The 22813-nt window shown below is 36.5% G+C and overlaps 6 protein-coding genes and 1 pseudogene across 12 annotated transcripts; 4 read left to right on the top strand and 3 right to left on the bottom strand.

The window, feature by feature from the left end:
- Positions 1 to 4: 4 nt before the first annotated feature.
- On the bottom strand, positions 5 to 2452 carry LOC105643216 (PLAC8 family protein). 2 transcript variants are annotated; one of them, XM_020682621.3, is made up of 5 exons: positions 2295 to 2452; positions 2073 to 2180; positions 1753 to 1867; positions 560 to 825; positions 5 to 367 (listed from the first exon to the last, which is right to left on the bottom strand). In XM_020682621.3, the coding sequence occupies exons 2-5, from the start codon at positions 2178 to 2180 to the stop codon at positions 134 to 136; spliced, it is 723 nt and encodes a 240-aa protein (XP_020538280.1). In that variant the 5' UTR covers positions 2295 to 2452; the 3' UTR covers positions 5 to 133. The 2 variants fall into 2 exon arrangements, with proteins under 2 accessions (XP_020538280.1, XP_012083691.1); XM_012228301.4 differs by having other exon boundaries at positions 2262 to 2403.
- Positions 2453 to 2650: 198 nt separating this feature from the next.
- On the top strand, positions 2651 to 3948 carry LOC105643215 (uncharacterized). The gene is made up of 4 exons (XM_012228300.4): positions 2651 to 3033; positions 3152 to 3263; positions 3366 to 3462; positions 3569 to 3948. The coding sequence occupies exons 1-4, from the start codon at positions 2756 to 2758 to the stop codon at positions 3832 to 3834; spliced, it is 753 nt and encodes a 250-aa protein (XP_012083690.1). The 5' UTR covers positions 2651 to 2755; the 3' UTR covers positions 3835 to 3948.
- Positions 3517 to 6807, bottom strand: CCD7 (carotenoid cleavage dioxygenase 7). 2 transcript variants are annotated; one of them, XM_089720972.1, is made up of 9 exons: positions 6241 to 6807; positions 6001 to 6150; positions 5366 to 5494; positions 5160 to 5291; positions 4802 to 5071; positions 4625 to 4710; positions 4494 to 4533; positions 4219 to 4397; positions 3517 to 4114 (listed from the first exon to the last, which is right to left on the bottom strand). In XM_089720972.1, the coding sequence occupies exons 1-9, from the start codon at positions 6752 to 6754 to the stop codon at positions 3956 to 3958; spliced, it is 1659 nt and encodes a 552-aa protein (XP_089577098.1). In that variant the 5' UTR covers positions 6755 to 6807; the 3' UTR covers positions 3517 to 3955. The 2 variants fall into 2 exon arrangements, with proteins under 2 accessions (XP_089577098.1, XP_012083689.1); XM_012228299.4 differs by having other exon boundaries at positions 4219 to 4533; positions 6001 to 6807.
- A 1996-nt stretch (positions 6808 to 8803) lies between these two features.
- On the top strand, positions 8804 to 16407 carry ASG3 (SNF2 domain-containing protein / helicase domain-containing protein). Of its 3 annotated transcripts, XM_012228298.4 has the most exons (17): positions 8804 to 9240; positions 9316 to 9323; positions 9533 to 9611; positions 9731 to 9891; positions 10060 to 10191; positions 10557 to 10737; positions 11524 to 11659; positions 11750 to 11867; positions 11992 to 12081; positions 12338 to 12445; positions 12532 to 12729; positions 13400 to 13525; positions 13607 to 14259; positions 14496 to 14641; positions 15146 to 15292; positions 15783 to 15897; positions 16036 to 16407. In XM_012228298.4, exons 1-17 carry the CDS (start codon positions 9060 to 9062, stop codon positions 16058 to 16060), a joined length of 2604 nt encoding a protein of 867 aa, XP_012083688.1. In that variant the 5' UTR covers positions 8804 to 9059; the 3' UTR covers positions 16061 to 16407. The 3 variants fall into 3 exon arrangements, 2 of the variants coding, with proteins under 2 accessions (XP_012083688.1, XP_089577322.1); XM_089721196.1 differs by lacking the exons at positions 8804 to 9240; positions 9316 to 9323 and adding an exon at positions 9327 to 9426; XR_016320847.1 differs by lacking the exons at positions 8804 to 9240; positions 9316 to 9323 and having other exon boundaries at positions 9449 to 9611; positions 16036 to 16150; positions 16247 to 16407.
- A 235-nt stretch (positions 16408 to 16642) lies between these two features.
- Positions 16643 to 17254, bottom strand: LOC119371505 (non-specific lipid-transfer protein A pseudogene; annotated as a pseudogene). Its single transcript, XR_005179127.2, has 2 exons — positions 16903 to 17254; positions 16643 to 16791 (listed from the first exon to the last, which is right to left on the bottom strand). The product of XR_005179127.2 is annotated as a non-specific lipid-transfer protein A pseudogene (transcript).
- LOC105643370 (Tetratricopeptide repeat (TPR)-like superfamily protein) lies at positions 17211 to 20155 on the top strand. Its single transcript, XM_089721197.1, has one exon. The coding sequence runs from the start codon at positions 17763 to 17765 to the stop codon at positions 19932 to 19934; it is 2172 nt and encodes a 723-aa protein (XP_089577323.1). The 5' UTR covers positions 17211 to 17762; the 3' UTR covers positions 19935 to 20155.
- LOC149496578 (type III polyketide synthase A-like) lies at positions 19963 to 22596 on the top strand. Of its 2 annotated transcripts, none has more exons than XM_089721199.1 (4): positions 19963 to 20155; positions 20812 to 21046; positions 21169 to 21339; positions 21426 to 22596. In XM_089721199.1, the coding sequence occupies exons 2-4, from the start codon at positions 21007 to 21009 to the stop codon at positions 22391 to 22393; spliced, it is 1179 nt and encodes a 392-aa protein (XP_089577325.1). In that variant the 5' UTR covers positions 19963 to 20155; positions 20812 to 21006; the 3' UTR covers positions 22394 to 22596. The 2 variants fall into 2 exon arrangements, with proteins under 2 accessions (XP_089577325.1, XP_089577324.1); XM_089721198.1 differs by having other exon boundaries at positions 21151 to 21339.
- The last annotated feature ends 217 nt before the right edge of the window (positions 22597 to 22813 follow it).

Genomic DNA, 22813 nt, shown 5'->3' with positions numbered 1-22813 from the left:
TGAATAAAAGAAAAAAAGCTTGTTATGCTAGCAACTGCCAAGTCTCCTGCATAAGTTGCAGCAGTTCAAAGACAGGAAAGAAAACAAGCTTAGAAAAGCTTTTTATGATTGCTGTTATGTTGCACCATCAATGCTACACAGATTGTATCTCTATATTGGCAGGTTCACCATTTATAGAAGATTGAGCGGTGGATGCAGCAGATTCTTGGCTTTCACCGGAGTTCATCTGCTGTGCTGGTGGAGGGTTGACAACAGTCATTTGCATTGCAGCATTATCAGATAGGTGGTTCCTCATCTCTCTGTGCTCCTGACACAAGGCACACCAATGCATGCAACAATGCACCAGGCAGGGGTCACACGGTGAGTTCTGAAAGAGTTGTATAACTGAGTTAGCAAATAGCAAGAAGTTTGTCCAAGAAAAAAGCCTTTGAACAAGTGAGGAGGGACACAATTCAGAGAGAAACATTTAGGTAAATAAACCAATAAGGAAATAATCATTGAGATGATATTTGTGTGAAATGCACCAAAAGATCCCAACAAGTATGGAATACATTATTACCTTGAGATGATATTTTTTCTGCAACGATTGTCGAAACAGGCCAGTATATATGCCGCACATCCACCATGCAAATAGTAGGCCCTCACAAATAAGAAAAGAAGTCTTAGGATCAATACCATGGAAGAATGCCGTAGCTGCTGCAAGTGCCAGTCCACCTTCAACACACATGGCATGACAAACACATGCATTGCTCCAAGGAATATCGTCTCTCAGTGTTTCGACATTGTGTCCAAACAACACACATGGGCAAAAGAATCCAGTGCGGCCTGCAACACTCATAAAATGATACTATGCTAAAAATGCATGAAATAGAATATTTAATGTACCTTGAAGTAAGAGTAGTGACATGCCACCAAAAATATTGGAAATGCATTTGCGAATGAATAAAAATCCTGCATTAGTGGTCTACAACCTCAGCAGTCATTGCATGTCCTTTTAAGCACTACATTATGCTCCTACCAAATTGAACTTGAACTGAACTGCTACTTACTAATGCAATGTGTGATTTTTGCTGCGCATCAATAAATATAAATTTGTCTTGAAGGGAAAAACGTCTTATCTTTCTTTCAGCTGCAGAGCATGATTTTTATTAAAATAATAAGATCTTATCTTTCAAAAGAAATTTTAAGCTTCACCAGCCCTTTTCATAAAGTTCTCCACCTTGCTTCTTTTCCAGCACAAGGAAAACGAAAGAAGCATTTGGGGAGAAGTAGTGAGAAAGAAATTACGATTGACTGAATATCATTCCTTATCACATACTGCTGCCTGTGCCAACTCAACGAACCTCATCAAATTGTTCTCCGAAGGGATGAAAGTGAAACTTATCAAATCGTTAAGACTGATAATAAGTGTGTATCCACCAATATAAGACTATGCCTAATTCAAGAATTATTTTCCTATTATATAATTATCTATTAATTGCACTAGTATTGCATGATTTCCTAGTTACAGTACTTAATTACTTGGTGATTAAAATGCTATAGTCGGGTAAGGTGAATAATTGACGAAACTAGTACAGTTATGAGTGGGTAAGGCAAATAATTGATGAAACTAGCACTGCAGAAGTTTTTCCATTTACAAGTTTGTGCAAGCAAATATAATTGTAGCATTCCAGTATGTTTAAGTGAGTGCTAACTCTATTTCACGTAAAATTTAGAGAGAAAGGGAGAAGGAGAGAGAGAGGGGAGTCATACAACTCTCTGCATCTTCAACACAGCCACAAATACCGGTAGTCCAGTCTTCATCAGCAGGAGGCTCGTAGCTTTCAGGTAAAGGTTGTCCACATTCAATACATCTGTGAATGATTAACTGTATAACCCCAAAGATGACATCAGATATAGTAAATCGGATCAAAGGACACAAATCATCACCAGAAGAAAAAGTAAATCCCTAATTGGAACCGCATTATCATATCCATCCCTTGCATTCACTTAGAAAGATCAAACACGGTCACCAATTTATTTTTGGCGCAAAATTGTATATAAGGAGAGGGAAAGAAAGAGAGAAAAGGGACCTGAGGAACTTGAATTGGCTGATTGAGTTCACCGGGAGTGATATCCTCGGCAGGAGTTTGATCCCTCGTCAACTTCACGTACCTTGATTGCGTACTTCCGTCCGCCATCTGATCCAAAACATGACTCAATTAATTGTTCAAAACCAAATTATAAAGAGAGATTATTACAGAGGATAAGAGAAAGCGAACCTTTGAACGAGAGATTTCAGAGAGAAATGGTACCTCTACTACTACAAATGTGATAGAAAGCAGTTGAAATTACAGAGATCTCATTCTTTTATATTTGGATTTTGGAGAAGTTATTTTCTCAACGGCGTTTTCAAGTGAATCAATATACAACCATCTATTTTTGTTGTATTTGTACTTAATAATTTTATTACGCATCTTAAACCGCCAATTTTGGGTTTTTATTTGTGACGATTCACGATTTGGGTTTGGGCCCGACCCATAGTAAGCGGTCCATCTTCACGTCGTCGTTTTGCACTATTTTTCTTTTTGCCTTTTCTTTTCTTTTTTTTTTTTTTTTCCTCTTTATTTCTGTTCAAATGATTTGGATGGCAATAACATTTGGAATAAGACAAAATGAAAAGCTACAACCAAAGAAAAAATCTTTAGAACTATAGAAGTGGGATGAAGATAAACATCAGCTTTCCTTTCCAGAGAACACGATACGAGGAACAAAGATGGGAGGAGGAGCCGCGCATGTAGACCTTGCCGTGATCAATTGCAAGACTTGCTCCAATCCCATAACCTCTCTACCTTCTCCTCCTTCAGCTTCCACTCTCAATTTTCCTGTTTCAGCCAATAACACTACACTTGCACAGTCTTGTATTGCTTCTGAAACTGGTACAGGAACCGGAAAACTGCTTGGAAAACAAGATAAAAGGGTATTATATAAGGATATATTTGGCCTTGTTCCCTGTCAATTCGAAGTTGAAAGTGCCATAGTTGCTCTTCAAGAGTGAGTGATATCATATTCCTTTTCTTTTATGATGATAATTCGCTGTGGTTAATTCAAATCACTTTTTAGCTATATGTTTGGCTGAAACATAATATTCTTTTGTATAATTTGTCAACAGATTTCTGCAGAGGATTTCTTCATCTAGTTCACAGTGTAATAGGCTGCTGCAAATGTTGGATAAAAGGGTTGAAGATGTTTTTCGTTTGCTGCAAACAGACCCAGTTATTAAGGTGCTTCTTTTTTAATATTCTCCAATTGATTGAAACATATAGTGAATGCGAATTTCTATTACGAAGTGTATCTAAATGAATCTAAATTATAAATGCGCGTAGAGGCTGGTGGTTTCGCTGGCATCTGATAAACATGTTTGGGATGCTGTAATGAACAATCAGATGATGCTGCAACTGCGAAAGTCCTTCGTCTTCGCAGGTTTAAAAGAGAATTTAAGAGAATTCCAATTCATTTAAACTAGATATGTGAAACTCTTGAGAAAAACCTCCTCTTTTTTTTTTGTTCATATTATTGATTTTTGCAGCTGAAAGTTGTAGAATACAAAGCTGTAATGGAGAAAAGGATGTGGTTAGTTGCATGTTGAGTTTGATTATGGACATTGCTAAAGCAAAGGTTACTCAACTTATTCAGAAATTCCAAGCATTGATGAATGAGATTCTCCAATCTTCGGAGAGAGAGGAGCTCACAGAAGAAAACAGAGATGAGGCCGACGACAGAGTTCGGTCATCCTTGCTTCTCTCTATTGTAATCCTCCTGATTGTGGTTCTGTCAAGGTTTCACGGGGCTTGACAATCACAAACTGATGTACCAACATTTCCCCTGCGCATACATTGATTTTGTATACATAAATAGGGAATGTGACTTTCCATTCACATTTATATACAACTTAGTTGATTAAGTCAATTGCAATTTAAACTTGTGTATGAATTGTATCAGCCCAAAAACCATGAAATCCAAGTGGAAAATTAAAAAGTTTGGGGACCTCCAATCTTGTTACAACTGCATCAGCTTCCCCAATCTTTTTTGGATTCAAAATGACAAGATAGCACCTTTGTATCGCAACTGCATACTGAAAAAAAACCAAAATTGTTACTTTTGAGATTTGATTTATTTCAGAAAATTCAAATATTGTGTATTTTATGGTTCTAATTTGCTTAGCATATTTTTGCTTACCTCAACAATAAGAAGGTATCCGTCATCTTCTTCACCTTTTTTGGGGACAAATACAGGCTCGCCGATAAATCTCCGAGCACCAACAGACCATGTGTTCGTAGATTTATCTAATGCATTTAACTTCACCACCGTATCAAATGGGAAATGTGGCAATGCTCGACGGGATCCAGAAGAAGTTGCTGCATAAATATATTTGTTCTTGTAGCCGGAAAATGTTGGATTAATAATAGGAAAATCTGCTGGCTTGCTCCATTGATTGAAGGACTCCACAGTACATCTTTGACAGCTCCCATTAGAATTCAAATCGATAGATACCTAAAAACTCAAAAAACATCTAACTATTTAGTTGATAAATACCTAAAAATTATACAAGAAATTTAATTATTGTTATTATTGTAGAATGTACCTTAACAAGATGAGGCAGTAACTCATTTTCTCGTTCATTAACATTCATAACAGAAGGGTCTAACCGATCACTTTGCCAATTATATCCTGCACGAGTTTTTCAAAATTTCAAACTTTTTAAGTGTTTTTAATTTATCTTGCAACTACTATATATCCATTGAATTTTGAGAATATTTACCGAACATTCTCTGGAAATTGAACCATTGATAGGAGCAAGTGCAAGCATGTACTTGGACCTCCAAATTTCCATTTTCATCCACGGCCTCAAAAGCATTGCCAACATGCAGCAGCCACATCTGTGAAGTTGCTTCCACAGGCACTTTCCAATCTCTGTGACCCTTATGATCAGGAAACCGTGGAAGCAAATATATGGGAGAGGTGGACTTGCTTGGGTTCACCGATAAGGCCGATATCATCGGAGACAAACCACAAACGGCCGTCATCGATCCTGCAATTTACAGACATGTAACGATGTAATTAAGCAATGCTTATTGTTACATTATTTCATTGTAAATAGTAAGTAGCTAGCTAGTTACCTATAACATCAAGTTTAATGCGATTTGCAAACAATATGTAATAAGAATCTGTAAATGCCCAATCGTGTATCATCAAATGATCAGGAATACTGAATTCTCGTCTCTGTAGCAAATTGAAATCTTGATCGAATTCTGGAAAGAAAAATGAGAAGGGAATCAATTAAATTTGTAAAAATCTTCAGATACTTAACTCGCTATAAACCTACCATAAAATGTAAAATTACTGCGAGGCAGCAACATGTCCTCCGCATTGCATGACATAGTGAGAAGCCTACTCCTTTTAGCGTCCAGCTTATAATGAGACAGAAATCTCTTGGGTGACATTTTAAAAACTCCTGCGCAGAGTTAGCGCAAAAACAAAGTGTTAATCAACGTTAATAATAAATTTTCAAGCTATCTTATTTACATGTGAATTCCATGATTGTCACGTGACATTCAATAGTGAATATTCCTAATGAAAAAAAAAATTGAAATGTAAATCTAACCCGTACGGAATAAATGAAATTCATGGTTAAATTTATTAAAAATCTCAAAAATTTTAATTTCTAAGACTGTAAAATGTATTTTGAATTATAAAAAATTTTATATTTTAAAAATTTATTATTAGATATGATAAAATGGATAAATTGTGATGTGATACTGTTCCACAGGACTTGGTGACTTTTATTTATCAATGGTGGTCGGTAATTCTTAAATACCTCGAACATAAAAAAAAAAAAAAAAAAAAAAAGAAATTCCAGAAGTGTATTTTTTTTGAGAACAAAGCCCTAGTATTAAATAATTAAATCATCATTTCCAAATGTTTATTTTTCTAAGGAAAAAAAAATAATATTTTACATACCATATAGTATCGGTTTCAGTAAACCTGCGGCTATGTCCCATACATCAGCGGTATTATTTGCATCATCCATCAGCGAATCACAGCCATCCACCAAATCAAACCTCCCAATCGTATCCAACGTCCCTGATTCAATCTCATATGGATTCCCGCCTTCCCACAGGCACAATAATCTTCCACCCCATTTCAATACGCTAGTATTTGCCACATTTTTCATTACTTTTGTATTTCCAAATTTTTTACCTCCCTTTAACACCGAAAATGGGCCTCGATGTGTAAACCGCCACGTGCCAGTCTCTGGATCGTGCTCCTCTACCTGAGCCTCGGTCTTCACGTACCTAGCCATGAACTTCACCTCTCCATTCGCTCCATCAATACTGAACGCCCTAAGATATCCATGACCATCCAAAGGATGCACTGTCGATCCATGGTCATCCGTGAAGAGACCCGGCCCGGTTAAATAATACGTACCAGAAGGAAAGTCCGGTGGAACTGCACCGTCGATTACTCGAAGATTGACAGGTTTTACCGTTTCAGACCTTTGCGAGACAAATAAAAATTGATAGTCCCAAAAGGCAGCTACTGAATCATCTATGTTTTCCAAGGTTGAAACATGGGTATTATGACTATCAGGAGCTGAAATGGATATAACTCTTGGTGTTCTTACTCTGGCCGGCGATGAAATCCGATGCAACGGAGGTAGTTTTATCGGAGAAGGGAACTTTGTTGGAATATTATGAAATGGCTTGGCTTGCATATTCGATAAGAAATAGAACAAAGTAGCTTTGGAAGCAATCGCGAGTGAGACTTTGTTTTGAAGGTGACAAGGAAGTTGACATGAAATGTAAATATACATGCTTATATAGTACTTGCGTAGTAATTGTATAATTTAGTAATTGGGCTTGATTATTTGGTTTAATTACGGATTTGCTTAATTTTATGTGCATGGTAGTGGGGTAATGTGATGGATCGGACCCACCATCAAGAACATCTAAAAACATTTGGATTGGACACTAACATAAATGGCAGACATGTATCGTCTCCTTTTATTATTATTAATTAATACTATTTTATATTTTTAGTCCCATGCAAAGTATATTAAAATTAAAAACCCTAATGGCAATAGATTTTTGCTGTTACTTTGTTTATATTTTGTCCTTTCTTCTCTCTATTTCTGGCTGGAAGAATTTTCTAGATTTGCTTATGAGCAGCAACTTGCTTATATTCATTTGTGTAAATTCGATCGATCATTGAAAATGATTTTCTATTGAAATGAAAATATTTTCAATTTATATAAAAAATATAAAATAAGAATAATTTTAAATTTTTTTTTATTTTCATTAATTTGATTTATAATAAATAACGCTATAGGATAGCTATTTAGTTAAATCTAATACATAATTCACAAATGCAACCGTTGAATTTGGGGCTAATGTAATTTTACTTTTTGAAATTTACTCTAAAATATTTGAAAATTCCAATTTTATCTTCCCTATATTTTGAAATTCTTACTCCCCTTTGAAATTAAAATAATTACCAAAAGCACATCGAATTATTTAATCAAATTCTTCGCTAATGGCACCATATGCAATTTACACATGATTGAAGCCTATTTCATCGAGCGGTATATAAAATATTAAAAGAGGGCACTAACAAAGACAATGATGGTGAGCTTGATACCTTAGAGTAGTGTTTGTATGATTCTGACGAGGTAAAGACAAAATAACAGGGCCACGATCCTTACTTTGTCCGTCTATTGTGGAATCTGATGACCGCATCTCCAACTCAAAGCCCCCTGGCTGGATTTAAAAAATTAAGTCGTACACTTCCAAATCAGGAATATTTTGCATATACGAATAAATGCACGAGGTATTCCAATCAAACTTTGATTTAACCATTGTAAGTTCAACATATTTTTCTCAACTTGGAGTAAACATATTACTTATTGTCATGTTGATTTGATTTTAGTGGCTTGCAAATTTGAATGTTTCTTGATTTGGGAGCAAATGAGTGGGAGACTAGGAAATTATTGCATGGGTAAAAATAGCTAGTAGTTGAAAGATCTCCCGTTTGACTCTTTCTAAATAATTGCATTGTGGACAATTTTTTTTTAATTCATTAAAAGGTCTAATGGTAAAAAAATCAAATTAATATGGTGGACTACATTGTAAAGTAACTCTTTTTATTTTTCATATTAGTGAGAACCAACCGGATCACACCTGGTTGGCTGGATAAATATTTTTATTTTAATTCTAAATTAATTATCTGTTTGATATAAATGGATCTGAAATATGTAATTCATTTGTAAAATAATAAATAATCATAAAATTTAATTTTTATAAGTGAAAAAAATATTTTTATTTGTAATATAATACATATAAATGATGAATTTCAAAAAATTTTCTGTAATTCATTTATATATCAAACTGGGCCTAAGATAGGTTAATTGGGCCCTAGCCCAAACAGTAGATCTTGAATATTGAGGTGATACGAGTATATGACACTCTTTTAGTTGGGCCTATGTTCTCTGTGGATGCAAATTGCAATTCATCAAATAGATCTATGGTTTTAATTTTTATGAACACATACACATCCTGTTCCTCCGATCTCTCGTTCAACCTTTTAGGTGGTCGTTGGATGATAAAATGATCGTTTAATGGAAACATGCTATTAGCGACACCTCATTTATATTAGCAAAAATACGTGGCGCTTTCTAATGCGACTGTCGTTAAACATATTAGGCAGTCGTCGAATGGCCAGAAAACGGCAGACTTTGCTGATATATCTTTAATACATAATGCGTGTTCTACTTCTAATGCAATAAGGAGGGAAAAGTTGCTTCTCCCTTTCCCGCGGATAGACAAAACACACGCCGCAGTCGTAGATTGCTAAATTCCCGTAATATCCCTGCACTTAACCGATACTCCCTTGGATAAATTCTGTAAGGTTACAATCGTCAATTAAAATCCAAATTCCAAACTTCTCCCCGCGTTCTCCCAAGCTCTTGTATCCTAACCGCTATTTTTACCAATCCTATTACAACTCGACAAAGCAGAAAAAGAATGAATTACGAGCAGAGACTCAAGGCAGCAGCTACTATTATACTCGACGCCGACGCACGCGCCGAAGACGTCCCTCTAGACACTGCAGAAATCGGTATTACGGCGACGCTTAAACCACACCAAGTGGAAGGTGTCTCGTGGCTTATACGGAGATATCTTCTCGGCGTCAACGTTATACTTGGTAGCTTTTTCTGTTTTAATACTTTACGGTTACAAGGAAACATAAAGGAAATTAACGGTGAGATTTTATTTGCAGGAGATGAGGTACGTTACCATTTTCATTTCCATGAAATTGGGGGAGGACCTGAATACTTTCACAAGCTCTTTATAGAGGAGATTATCTTACATTTGTCATAAGAATAGATATGTAATGTCAATAACTACAGTAGTTAAGTGCTATATAGAGTTCTATTAGCTCATCCTTTGCTACTATATTATCGTTATGTTTGATTTGATGAGTTAGTGATTGGCAGATGGGATTGGGGAAAACGCTACAAGCTATTTCTTTCTTAAGTTATTTGAAAGTTCACCGAAAATCACCTGGACCTTTTTGTAAGTTAAGGAAGCCTGTTCTTTGATTAATTGGTTTTGAATGCTTTGGCATCTATTTCTGCAACTGACCTGCATTCAAAAATATTTTTGACTTCTTGCTCTTATTCAAACATTTGCAGTGGTATTGTGTCCTCTAAGTGTCACAGATGGCTGGGTCTCAGAAATGGCTAAATTCACTCCAAAATTAAAGGTGCTCAGGTATGTTGGTGACAAAGAACACAGGCGCAGTGTACGGAAGGCAATATATGATCATGTAAACGGACATTCCTCCTTAGCTGATGTGAGTTTAAATCTTGCAATGCACTTTACAAACTGGATCACTATGTAAACTTCTCATGGTTCCACTTTTCTAGAATTTTTTTTCCCTTCTTGTGTTTTAATTTTGAACTTTAGGTTTTTCTCTACGATCTAAACTGCATGTCTTGACTGTTTAATAACTGCTTTACAGGGATCATTGTTACCTTTTGATGTGCTGTTGACAACCTATGACATAGCATTGATAGATCAAGATTTTCTTTCTCAAATTCCTTGGCATTATGCAATCATTGATGAAGCTCAAAGACTTAAAAATCCTTCCAGTGTATGCCTAATTATGAATTCATTTTATTTAGCATTCTGGTTGTCAATTAGATTTGAATATGTTAATCAGGCTTTTCAATTTGATAGTTCAGTGAATTCATCATGTTCACTGTGAAATTGGAAAATATAATTGGAAGATTCACGTTCATTTGGAAATTGACAAATATAATTGTGAAGAAAAAAAAAAAAAATACTCATTATGTCTTTTGTCATTACTGTATAATTGGAAATGCCCCGAAGTTGGTGAGAACTTTCTAGATTTTCAAGAAAAATTTTTGTTTGCAAGCATGATTGGGTAATACTAGATTTGAATGTCTACTGTGGATAACATTTATTTTCTCGCTTATTAGAGCTAAACCTCAACAGGTTCTATATAATGTACTCAAAGATCGTTTTCTCATTCCAAGACGGCTATTGATGACTGGCACTCCTATTCAAAATAATCTCACTGAACTGTGGGCCTTGATGCATTTCTGTATGACTTTAGTGTTTGGGACTCTGGAGCAGTTCCTTTACACATTCAAAGAAGCTGGAGATCTCACATCAGGTTATCCCGTAACTTATGCCTTCTCCCAAAATCATCATTACAATCTTAAGAGTTTGAATAATACATTTTTCTTTGATCTCTGATTGTTTTCTAGAGGTTAAATGGGTTCAGAGATCTCAGTGGGCTGTAATTTGCAGTCTAGTGATTTTTTTTTTTTGAAGATTTCCCAAAATAAGAATAACCGCAGGTCATAGATTTGAAAGGTTTTTCTTGCTAGCTATGCAGTCTATGATGCATGATTGAATTCAATGATGAAAATACTACTGATGAGATTAACTAAAAGTTATTTATAAATGTCAAAACATGGAATTACGTAAATTAGTGTTCATCTTGTTCCAATATTATGCTGTAAAATTGTTATGGTTTTAATTGAATGGCCACTTGTGCTATTTGACTTTTGAAGTGATGATATAAATCTGGTTTCTTAGTTTGTGCTGGATTTCTTAGTTTCTCGATTTCCTGGACAAATAATGGGTCAGAGAAGTTTCATTACTAATATTTTTATATTCTGACCTCAAATATGAGAAAGTTACATTAGTACGAAAGGAAGTTTTTTGTTGAAAGTTGATACTGAAATATCAAAAATTTGCGTCCCTCAGCTGGTATCACTACTAATTTGGTGTGCTAACATAACATATTCCTTATGATAAATATGGCTATTGATGCCTGCATTTCTCGGTCACTGTCGTTCTGTTCAGATTTCAAGAGTAATGACTTTTACATTCAACTTAATTATGCCTGCCTTTTGAGATATAAATACTGCAAAAATATTATTCCTGATAACAGGTCTTCACACGGAAAAGGTGAAAGGGCAATTTAAGACTTTAAAGTGCATATTGAAAGCTTTCATGCTCAGAAGAACAAAATCCAAGCTTATGGAGTGTGGTATCCTACTGCTGCCACCACTTACTGAGGTTACTGTGTAAGTTTGTTGTGTTTCAAATTTTGCGATATGTTTTCTAGTGTCTCTTTGCTCAAAACTTTGATTTTATGCTTTGCTTGATCTTGATAGGATGGTTCCACTGGTCAGCCTCCAAAAGAGGGTTTATATGTCAATATTGAGGAAAGAGCTTCCGGAACTTCTTGCATTTTCTTCTGCATCGTCTAATCATCAATCTCTACAGAATATTGTAATTTAATTCTTCAATCTTGGTTTCAAACATCATATTATAGCAAACAAAATTTTCTTTAGTTACTTGAATACAATGATATTTTCCTGACATGATGCTTTTGTTATTTTTGCCTCGTGTCTAGGTAATACAGCTTCGAAAAGCCTGTAGTCACCCTTACCTCTTTCCTGGTATTGAGCCTGAGCCATTTGAAGAGGGTGAACACCTAGGGCAGGTAGCCTTCTTTTCCATTGTGTATGTGTTGTTGGAAATGAGAGCGGGTGGAGTTTGTACCAAGTTCTGTGTTCCCGTAACTTTACAACAAAGGAAGAAAGAGCAATATAAAAACCTAGATATATAAATTTTTAAGTTGGGAACAGGCAATATGAGCTGCATCTCTGATTCTCTGAATCCACTAGTGCATTTGCAAGTAAATTCTTCTCTTTTTTCTTTTTTTCTTTTTCTTTTTGGGTGGTTAACTTCACATTTAGGCGAGTGGAAAGCTTATAATTTTGGACCAACTACTTCAGAAACTACATGATTCTGGGCATCGTGTCCTTCTCTTTGCACAGATGACCCATACACTTGACATTTTACAGGTATATTATCCTTAAAAGTTTTATTAATTCCTTCAATATAGGATTTTTATGAAAAGTGTTAATTATGGATATTTTATTCAATATAGGATTTTTTGGAGTTACGCAACTATTCCTATGAGCGTCTTGATGGTTCAATCCGGGCTGAGGAACGGTTTGCTGCCATAAGAAGTTTTAGTGGACAATTAGGGAAGTTGAATTCTGAAATTGACGAAAATAGTGCTTTTGTTTTCTTGATATCTACGAGGGCTGGAGGAGTTGGCTTAACTCTTGTGGCTGCAGACACGGTGGGTTTTTTTATCTAAAATTTCATGAAGAATTAGCCTTTGGTGTATGAACTCATTAATATGTTACTAAGCTGACAAAAAGATTACGTTCTCTGTCTGAAATTTATATTAAATTGTTGTAATTATAGTGCAAAAATCATGCTTTAAGTTTGATCTTTATATTGTGATGTCTGGGGTTAGAACATTGAGATATTAAGTAATCAGGATGGTAAGATAATACATATCTGAGGTTCATTTGTGCTATCTGGAAATTCTTTTGAATTTGTGTTCCTGGTGAGAATTTTAGCGGTGGCTGTGATGAACTTTTATCATAACGATGCTAGTTGTCAGCAATCACTAAGCCACAGTGCAGGCTTTTTCCTTAGTGTTTAAACTGTAAAGAAAGAATTCCTCATTAATTCATTTGGCATTGGGCCCTTCTTTCTCTCATTTACTCTTGAATTTTGTGACTCATGTAGTATTTGCTTCCACTCAAAATGGAAGAGTGTGAATCTTGGCTAAACTCGTTTACACTGACTTATAATGATGGGATAGCTAAGTTTGGAAAGTATACCATGTTAGTGGTAGTGTAGTCGGCTGCCTGAGTCTATGGTTAATGCCTCGAGAAGTGGCATTGAATTTTATAAGACATGCTGTAAAGTTTTGACATTTTACAAAATACTATGCACAGGTTATATTCTATGAGCAAGATTGGAATCCCCAAGTTGACAAGCAAGCTTTACAGAGAGCACACCGGATTGGTCAAATCAATCATGTGTTATCAATAAACTTGGTCACAAGGCATACTGTAGAAGAGGTGAGATTTTGTATATCAATGGGTAATGATTGATTGATGTCTTTTTTCTCAATGTGGTGTTCTTCAAACATGTGGATGTAGGCCATTATGCAAAGGGCAGAGAAGAAATTGCAGCTTAGTCGTAATGTCGTAGGGGATGACATTATGGAACAGGAAGGAAAAGAAACAGGATTTGAAACCGTTGATTTGCGATCTATCATATTTGGATTACATATGTTTGATCCTTCAGATATCAATACTGAAAAATCAGATGAACCAAATATGTCACAATTGACTTCTATGATAGAGAAGGTAATTGCTATGCACAACAATCAGAAATTGGGAAAGGACAATAAGTATGAGCTAAATCAAATTGATCAAAACAGTTTTGATGTTATTAGGGGAAAACCTGCTTTTGTTGATTATGATCCTGGTCTTGATGAGGCATCATATCTCTCATGGGTTGAAAAGTTTAAGGAAGCATCAAAATCAAGTGACAACAGTTTCTTGGATTTGGGACACAGAAAGAGCATACCTGAGGATAAGCATCTCAAACTTGAGGCTGCAAGGAAGAAAGCGGAAGAGAAAAAGTTATCTAAGTGGGAATCCCTTGGATACCATTCATTGTCTGTTCAAGATCCTGACCAAGATGTGTTTCGTGATGTCTTGTCAGATTCTGGCTCTCTTCAATTTATTGCTGGAGATTGTACAGATCCAGCAAAAGTATGCCCATCTGAGCCCACCATCATATTCAGGTATTTCCTTGTGTTGAAGATGCATCTGATTTGCTTCCTCACTGGTAGGCCTATTTTTCAGTAGGATAGGAGTTTGCTCCGAATGCATATTAATGAAGACAAGAAGTTCAGTTCTGTTTGAGCTATGTTTTTAAGATGACTTTGAACATTCTATTCTATGGAAAATAAGTTGTTTGAATTTTGTCAAGTAATAATCTATATTACTCTTAGGTTTGACTCTGATATTAATTTGGCAGTTGTGTAGATGGCTCTGGAAATTGGGGCCACGGAGGAATGTTTAATGCACTGGCCAAGCTGTCTTCAAGTATCCCTAATGCCTATCGACAGGCATATGAATTTAGGGATCTTCATCTTGGTGATCTCCATCTAATAAGAATCAATGGTCAGCTTTTGGGTGTTCTTTTATCTCTTTCGTTTGTTATCCAAAATGCTTTTTGATATGCCATTATTCTGTTATATTACTGACAAACAAATGTTCATCAGTAATATAACAAATGATCATGATTCTGCATTGCACACATTGAATCAATTGTGCAGTGTAGTATAATGCAAATATAAGGTGTCTGGATCAATTAGACAAGTCCTTCCAGATGTGTGGATATTGTTTTCTTCCTCATTCCTGCTGCTGAAAAATTTAATATTCCAAGTGGATTGTACATACATTGCTAGGTTGTTGTTGAATGCTTTAATGATGGTTGGTAGCAGAATAATAAGCATTCAATTCCCAGTAACTCATCCCTCTTCAGCAGTTTCCGCCGATTTGTAATGCTATAATTATGCAGTAATATGTACCATTCTATAATCCATTTGTTTTAGCATGGACAAATGTTAGTTTCGCTTCATATCTGAATTTTTGTTGCCCCTTGGCCCATCTATTGCCGTACAGATGATACAGGATGTGATTCTCCTCAGTGGGTGGCTTTGGCTGTTGTGCAATCATATAATCCTAGGCGTAAAGTGCGCAGCAATATCTCTATTCCTGACCTGGAGTGTTGCCTATCTAAGGCTTCATATGTGGCAGCTCAGAATACTGGTATAATTTTCCACTCTTTTGGTTTAGTTGGTTTTTGATTTATCGTTTATTTTCATCCCATAGGAAGACATGCTTATTTTTCTGTCTTTATCCAACTCTTCAAGGCATATGTGAATTTGTGGTATGGTTGTTGGTGTTTAGTCGATCCAACAAGAAAAAACATGGAACTTTATTTAGAAATCAGCTGAGTAATAAGGACTAACGTTTAGGATTGATAATAGGATGGACCTGAGCAGTGCCAAGCAATTAGATAATTTATCTTTCTGGTTTTTTCTTGAGGTGAGAAAATATCAAAATCTGGCTAAACCTTGAACGTCGAAGAACTTTGCATGCTATTTGATAAAAACTTACTCTACCATACAATAGAATTCTTGGATTACTGAAGTTCAGTGGCAGCCTCTGGCAGCTGCTTACTTGGAATAGTTTGTATTTGCATTTTCCTCTTCCATACATAAATTTAACTGTATCTACATTTGTTTTTTCCATAAAGCCTCGATCCACATGCCTCGTATTGGGTATCAAGATGAATCAAATAGGTCGCAGTGGTACACCGTGGAACGTCTTCTACGAAAATATGCATCCATTTATGGAATAAAGATCTATGTGTATGTCCTCTCTTCTTCAAAGAGAATCACAAATCCATCTCTCTCTCTCTCTCTCTCCCTCTCTCTCTCTCTCTCTCTCTCTCTCTCTAAACATATCCATCCATACAAGCAAACTCATTTCATGTTTATATTTTGCAGGTATTATCATAAGCGATCATCTTGAAGCTTGGTGTAGCTGATTGCGCAAAGCAAATTGATATTTGTAGTTGTGACTCACAATGGATTTGGACGAATGAAACAGCTGAAGCAGCATGTATATGATAGTATACTGAGAACGTTTGATCAGATATTATAGGTTTCACTTATTTATTATGTAAGACCTAAATTTTGCTCATTTGGATTTTGGTAGGTGATCTGGTGTAGGAAGCTTGAGTTTAGAGTTAACCATTTTCAGTATTAAACTCTGCCTCTCTAATACTGAAAATGGATGAGAATATAGTCTTCCGTTTTGAAATCCTGCTTGGAAGTTTCCATTTATAATGGGCCACGGTGATCATGGTTAAATGCGTAGTCCGCGTGAACCGTTTGCAAAAAATCCCTGCTGAATCTCTTTAATTGGGATGACACCCGCATTCTTAGGTCTTTCATTTTATTTTATTTGTTTTGTTTTTTGGCACTCATAATTTATTATTTGCTTGAAAATGGTTCATGAAAGATACACCACAATATGTTATGTTTTACATGTAATTATTCTCATACGTTAATATCCAATTCTTTCGAAGGTACTTTCTCACTTGGAAAAGCATTTATGCGAAGAATCTAGCAGGATTCATACCAACCAGCATTTATTTATTTAGGTATATTATAACATAAACAAGAGAAGTCAACAACACCCAGGGCTTCCAAAAACTTTGTTCTTCTTGTCACTGCTATACGTCTTCATTTTAGTTGATGCTGGAACAAGAAAATTAAGAAAACTAAGATTACTTGCAGATCATGTTAGGAAATAACGTAATTATAATACTTAACAACTAATATATAGAGTAAGTAATGATATAAACTTACTTCTGACAATTTATGTTTTGGAGATGGGAATATTCACTTCAACCCCACATTTTTTAGGGAACGAAGAAGCAGAATCTTCATTTATATTTGGATAGTGAGAAGCAGCAGCCTTAACACAGTCGCGCGCAGCTCGCCTATCGGCTGTGGTTGGAGCAAGCGCCTTCAAATTCTTGATTCCACCGCAGCATGCTGCTGATGGAGCAGTATCTGCTCCAGTCAGGAAGGGAATGCAAGGGGCCAAAGCCGAATTCACTTGCCCACAATCCACAGCCTCTCCTGGCATTGCCATGAATTGAACAAGAGCTAGAACAACCAAAACTGCAACTACTGCTCCCTTTATTTTTGCTACTTGTTATAGTGTGCGAACTGCTTATAAATTAACCGAGATATTGAGCTTGTACGCTATATATTTCTGTGGGTTTGAGTGGGATGAACTACGAATGTGGTATTTGTAGCCTCTTCAAAGATAACTAAGCTAAATATGTGAGTCATGAACTGATGCGTAAGCATAACAACATAGAATATCGGTTGCATCATTTTGGTTCTCTTCCTCGAAGTGTCGTTTTACTCGCCTTCAACTGTAAGAAGGATCAGCTTTTGGATATCGGGTCGAACTCCATTTGAACCTATCCTGACCCGGTTTCGAATAGCTCTACTTGATCCAAATGTTAGTGACTGTCCCGGCCCGGCCCTAGAACTCTTCCCAACAGTATCGTTTTTACCTTTGCCTGTCTCCCTCGCTCATTCGCCACCCGCATTCGCCACCACGTTTCACCGACGACAAATCTTCGATCCGCAAAAAAAATCCTTTGAACCTTGTCATTGCCTACAGCCAGCCCCAACCGTAGAAATCTCTACTCATGATTGCCATTCGTACTTCTCAGAGTTGGGCGCTGCCGTTCGTTGCTAGGCAATTTTCCAAAATCAACTCTCAAGAGCTTTTCGTCCCTCTCAGGTACTATTCTCAAAAGATCGAGAGCCGTGACGATGAAGAACTGGAAGCTAATGTTGAGCGAAGACTCTCCACTAAAACCAAGAAGGCTAAATCCATTGCGCGACTCATAAACACCAAATCATGGTCAAGTGAGCTAGAGTCTTCTCTCTCATCTCTTTCTCCCTCATTTTCTAAAACCACTGGCTTCCAAGTTCTTCGCCTTATCAAAGTTCCATCAAAAGCCCTTAAATTCTTCAATTGGCTTCCTCAAATGGGTTTCACCCACAATGACCAATCCTATTTCTTGATGTTAGAAATCTTGGGTCGCGCTCGGAACCTTAATGTAGCGCGTAATTTCTTGTTTTCCATCAAGAGAAAGTCTAATGGGACGGTTAAGCTTGAGGACAGGTTCTTTAATAGCTTAATCAGAAGTTATGGTCGAGCTGGGTTGTTTCAAGAGTCTGTAAAGCTTTTTACTTCGATGAAATCTGTTGGAGTTTCCCCATCTGTGGTTACATTTAATAGTCTTTTGTTGATTTTGCTTAAACGTGGACGCACCAATATGGCCAAGAGTGTATTCGACGAAATGCTGAGCACGTATGGTGTTGCGCCTGATACATATACCTTTAACATTCTGATTAGAGGGTTCTGCAAGAATTCAATGGTTGATGACGGGTTTAGGTTTTTCCAGAAAATGTCGAGTTTTAACTGTGATCCTGATATTGTGACTTATAATACGCTTGTTGATGGGTTGTGTAGAGCAGGAAAGGTTAAGACAGCACACAATGTGGTTAAGGGGATGGTTAAGAAAAGTGAAGATTTGAATCCTGATGTTGTTTCTTACACCACTTTGCTTAGAGGATATTGTATGAAGCAAAATATTGATGAGGCTTTGGTTGTTTTTGAAGAGATGGTCGACAAAGGATTGAAACCAAATGCAGTTACTTATAACACGCTTATTAAAGGCCTTTGTGAAGTCCAGAAGATTGATAAGATCAAAGAGGTTTTGGAGGGAGCCTTGGAGGTTGGAGGATTTTCTCCTGATACCTGTACTTTGAATACATTGATGAATGGACATTGCAATGCAGGGAATTTGAACGAGGCCTTGAAGGTTTTTGAGAAGATGATGGAGTGGAAGGTCCAGCCAGATTCTGCTACGTACAGTGTTCTGGTTAGGAACTTGTGTCACATAGGGGACTTTGAGAGAGCAGAGAAATTGTATGACGAGCTGCTAAAGAAGGGCATTTTATTAAGAGATGATGGTAGTACGCCTCTTGTTGCAGCCTACAAATCCATGTTTCAGTTTTTGTGTAAAAATGGGAAGACTAGCAAGGCAGAAAGGGGGTTCAGGCAACTAATGAAAAGGGGAACACAAGATCCTACTTCTTACAAGATTTTGATAATAGGGCATTGTAAGGAAGGCACATTTGAAGCTGGCTACGAGCTCTTGGTCTTAATGTTAAGAAGAAATTTTGATCCTGATTCTGAGATCTACCAGTCGCTGATTGATGGTCTCTTGCAGAAGGGTGAGCCTCTTCTTGCTTACCAGACTCTACAGAAGATGCTAAAGAGCTCCATTGTTCCTACAACTTCTACTTTCCATTCTATACTTGCAGGACTTCTGAAAAAGGGTTATGCCCATGAATCAGCTAGCCTTGTAGTATTATTGTTGGAGGGTAAAATTAGACAAAATGTTACCCTATCAACACATACTGTAAGATTACTCTTTAGCAATGGACTGCGAGATAAAGGATTTCGGATTGTTGGGCTACTTTATGATAACGGGTACATGGTTGACATGAAAGAATTGATTATTTTCCTTTCTCAGAGTAGAAAGTTACTTGAGGCAAACAAATTGTTGCTATTTTGTCTGGAGAAACATCACAATATTGATATTGATATGTGCAACACAGTAATTGAAGGTCTTTGTAAAATGAAGAAGCTTTCAGAAGCATTTGGGTTGTACTATGAATTGGTGGAGAAAGGCAATCATCAACCGCTGAGTTGCCTAGAAAATTTGAGAGTTGCCTTAGAAGCTGGGGGAAGATCAAAAGAAGTAGAGTTTCTATCTAAGAGGATGCCAAATGAGAAACAGTAAAGTTTCTATCTAAGAGGGGGCTAAATGAGCTCCAAGGTGCAGAGACCTTGGCCCCCTGAAGTCTGATTGCATCATTCAAGTGCAAAAGTTCAAGCATCTCCTCATATGGAAACTCATGAACATGCCCTTGATGAGTCACTGAACTCTGGCATAAGTGCAATGCTAGTCAGATGGTGGATATGGAAGCCTTTCAAATATACCTTTTTGCATATTTTGGTTAAGTAAGTATCGTGCGCCTTTCTGTTATATTGTGTTCAAGGATGAATGCATCTAGATCCCTGCTAATATAATATTTGATTCATGTCTTTGCAAAGCTTTATTCAATTATGCAACATTGTAGAAAAATATGTAATCATAATAATTAAGTATTTCCTTGTACTCTCCGTCACACATGTCACTTTATGCTTGTTTCTCATTCTCTACAGATAGTAGAACGGAATGTTCAACAGTACTAATGTTGCATGGTGATTTCAAAAAAAAAAAAAAAAAAAAAGGTGTTGTTGCATGATTTTGTCATCTTGGTGTTGTGAAGGGGTCGCAGACTATTTATTCGGACCTGCAAAATATTTGCATTCATTAACATTATTGAGATATTTTTTTATGTTTTCAATTTGTCCTTTTTTTTTTTTTTTGGGGGGGGGGGGGGGGGTTTGTGGGTGTTGGGGTAGAGTGTGCTATATGCATTTTCGTTTCCTTCTACATGCTATTGTTTCCACTAACCTAGTAGCTTGGAGGTTAGAATCAGAGAATTCAGCGCCAAATGTGATTATTTTTGTTTGTTATTGAATTTAGCTAAGGTTATATTTATTACAGTAAATGTAACTTATCAGATCCTTAGGATGTCACAGTCTTTGATTATGTGACCATTTCTTCAAAGTTTTTGCAGAAAAAGAAGGTAAGTGAGAATCAGGTCAACCACATGTTATAAAAATGGTTTTATAAAGGACGGATATACAAAAGAAAAATAAAACGCAGGAAAAGATCGTCGCCCCTATTGAAGGACTCATGCTTCCAACCACAAAAGACCAAAAAGTTATCAAACCCAAATGGAATATACATTTTCTTATTTCTCATGCCAGTCTTGCTTTACACCAACCTCTCTCCAAGTAAAGGTGAGCTCTTATTTATATTCTCTTATTTCCTCATTGTTTCTCCAATAAGTCATCTTCCTGGCAAACTATATTCTAGTTAAACTTGTTGAAGATGCTAAAAACAGACAGTAACGGTTCTTCAGGGCGCTGTACTTTCCTCACTAGACGTACTCCTACCTTAGGGAAGGCAACAATACTTGCAATAGGCAAGGCCTTCCCTAAACAACTCATTCCCCAGGACTGCCTTGTTGAGGGCTATATCCGAGACACCAAATGTGATGATGTATCCATCAAGGAGAAATTGGAGCGGCTTTGTAAGTGAACTTTCTTCTATTAAAGCTCAATAATTTCATTTCTTTGGTTTAAAGAAAAAAGAAAATTGATGTCTTTCTTTTGCTAGGTAAAACTACTACTGTGAAGAAAAGATACACAGTGATGTCAAAAGAGATTCTGGAGAAATACCCTGAACTTGCAACTGAGGGCACACCAACAATCAAACAAAGGCTTGAAATAGCAAATCCTGCAGTCGTTGAGATGGCAAAGGAAGCAAGCCTTGCTTGCATCAAGGAATGGGGAAGACCAGTGGAAGATATTACTCATATTGTCTATGTTTCTTCCAGTGAGATACGCCTACCTGGTGGTGACCTTCATCTAGCCACTCAGCTAGGCTTAAGAAGCGATGTTAGTCGAGTAATGCTATACTTTTTAGGCTGTTATGGTGGTGTCACCGGCCTTCGAGTTGCTAAGGACATAGCTGAAAACAATCCAGGAAGTCGTGTTTTATTAACGACTTCTGAAACTACTATACTAGGTTTTCGGCCCCCAAACAAAGCACGCCCTTATGATCTTGTAGGGGCTGCACTTTTTGGCGATGGAGCTGCAGCTGTTATAATTGGAGCCAACCCTGTAATAGATAAGGAGTCTCCTTTCCTGGAGCTGAACTATGCAGTTCAGCAATCATTACCAGGTACACAAAATGTCATTGATGGATGCCTTTCTGAAGAGGGCATAAATTTCAAGCTTGGAAGAGACCTTCCTCAAAGGATTGAAGATAACATAGAGGAATTCTGCAAAAAGCTCATGTCAAAGGCTGGATTAACCGAGTTCAATGATTTGTTCTGGGCTGTCCATCCAGGTGGACCAGCTATACTTAACCGGCTAGAGAGTACTCTGAAGCTAAACACTGAAAAACTAGAGTGCAGCAGGAGGGCTTTAATGGATTATGGAAATGTTAGCAGCAACACTGTATTCTATGTTATCGATTACATGAGAGAAGAAATGAAGAGAGATGGAGGTGAAGAATGGGGACTTGCCTTAGCTTTTGGGCCAGGCATTACTTTCGAAGGTATCCTTCTTCGTAGCTTGTGATCACATCCAGCATCCAGCAACCAGCAGCAGCAGCAGCAGCAGCAGCAGCAGCAGCTACAGCTACTTCTATATTTCTTTATTTTTCCTTTTATTTTCATCAAGTGTTTTTCTTTTTCAGTCAGAAATACAATGCTGCGTTTTGAAATTTCTATAAGACCGAACCTATGAACTTTTTAGCAGATCAGTTGCTATTTCTGAGATCATTAATTGTCACCTTTATTTTTGTTTACAGTTTTTATGCATAAATATACTTTTTTAAAATTATTTGTTAAAAATATAATTTCTATTTTTAATAGTATAATAATTAAAGTTTATACACTTATCATTTATAAAAAAAAATTAATATTAGTCCTAAACTGAGCCTATAAGTATATTTTAGTTTTTGAATTAATTTATGAATTATTAAATTTAAAATATAAA

Source organism: Jatropha curcas, chromosome 5 (assembly GCF_041381405.1).
Source record: "Jatropha curcas cultivar XTBG-Jc1 chromosome 5, XTBG_Jcur_1.0, whole genome shotgun sequence".
In the NCBI taxonomy this organism is placed as follows: Eukaryota; Viridiplantae; Streptophyta; class Magnoliopsida; order Malpighiales; family Euphorbiaceae; genus Jatropha; species Jatropha curcas.
Note: the sequence above shows the minus strand (reverse complement) of the source record. Positions and strands in the feature narration are given on the sequence as shown.

What these genes read in the sequence shown, in the direction of transcription:
- LOC105643216 (XM_020682621.3), bottom strand. Translation starts at nt 2,180, where the DNA reads ATGGCGGACGGAAGTACGCAATCAAGGTACGTGAAGTTGACGAGGGAT. An exon ending in AGCCAATTCAAGTTCCTCAG is followed by an intron (nt 1,868 to 2,072) that starts GTCCCTTTTCTC and finishes GGGGTTATACAG; the next exon opens with TTAATCATTCACAGATGTAT. An exon ending in AGAAAAAATATCATCTCAAG is followed by an intron (nt 368 to 559) that starts GTAATAATGTAT and finishes CAACTCTTTCAG; the next exon opens with AACTCACCGTGTGACCCCTG.
- LOC105643215 (XM_012228300.4), top strand. Translation starts at nt 2,756, where the DNA reads ATGGGAGGAGGAGCCGCGCATGTAGACCTTGCCGTGATCAATTGCAAG. An exon ending in GCCATAGTTGCTCTTCAAGA is followed by an intron (nt 3,034 to 3,151) that starts GTGAGTGATATC and finishes ATTTGTCAACAG; the next exon opens with ATTTCTGCAGAGGATTTCTT. An exon ending in AAAGTCCTTCGTCTTCGCAG is followed by an intron (nt 3,463 to 3,568) that starts GTTTAAAAGAGA and finishes TGATTTTTGCAG; the next exon opens with CTGAAAGTTGTAGAATACAA.
- CCD7 (XM_012228299.4), bottom strand. Translation starts at nt 6,754, where the DNA reads ATGCAAGCCAAGCCATTTCATAATATTCCAACAAAGTTCCCTTCTCCG. An exon ending in ACTGAAACCGATACTATATG is followed by an intron (nt 5,495 to 6,000) that starts GTATGTAAAATA and finishes AACTCTGCGCAG; the next exon opens with GAGTTTTTAAAATGTCACCC. An exon ending in TACTGCCTCATCTTGTTAAG is followed by an intron (nt 4,534 to 4,624) that starts GTACATTCTACA and finishes TTGAGTTTTTAG; the next exon opens with GTATCTATCGATTTGAATTC.
- ASG3 (XM_012228298.4), top strand. Translation starts at nt 9,060, where the DNA reads ATGAATTACGAGCAGAGACTCAAGGCAGCAGCTACTATTATACTCGAC. An exon ending in ATCAATCTCTACAGAATATT is followed by an intron (nt 11,868 to 11,991) that starts GTAATTTAATTC and finishes CCTCGTGTCTAG; the next exon opens with GTAATACAGCTTCGAAAAGC. An exon ending in CAAGGCATACTGTAGAAGAG is followed by an intron (nt 13,526 to 13,606) that starts GTGAGATTTTGT and finishes ATGTGGATGTAG; the next exon opens with GCCATTATGCAAAGGGCAGA.
- LOC105643370 (XM_089721197.1), top strand. Translation starts at nt 17,763, where the DNA reads ATGATTGCCATTCGTACTTCTCAGAGTTGGGCGCTGCCGTTCGTTGCT.
- LOC149496578 (XM_089721198.1), top strand. Translation starts at nt 21,007, where the DNA reads ATGCCAGTCTTGCTTTACACCAACCTCTCTCCAAGTAAAG. An exon ending in CAACCTCTCTCCAAGTAAAG is followed by an intron (nt 21,047 to 21,150) that starts GTGAGCTCTTAT and finishes TGCTAAAAACAG; the next exon opens with ACAGTAACGGTTCTTCAGGG. An exon ending in GGAGAAATTGGAGCGGCTTT is followed by an intron (nt 21,340 to 21,425) that starts GTAAGTGAACTT and finishes TTCTTTTGCTAG; the next exon opens with GTAAAACTACTACTGTGAAG.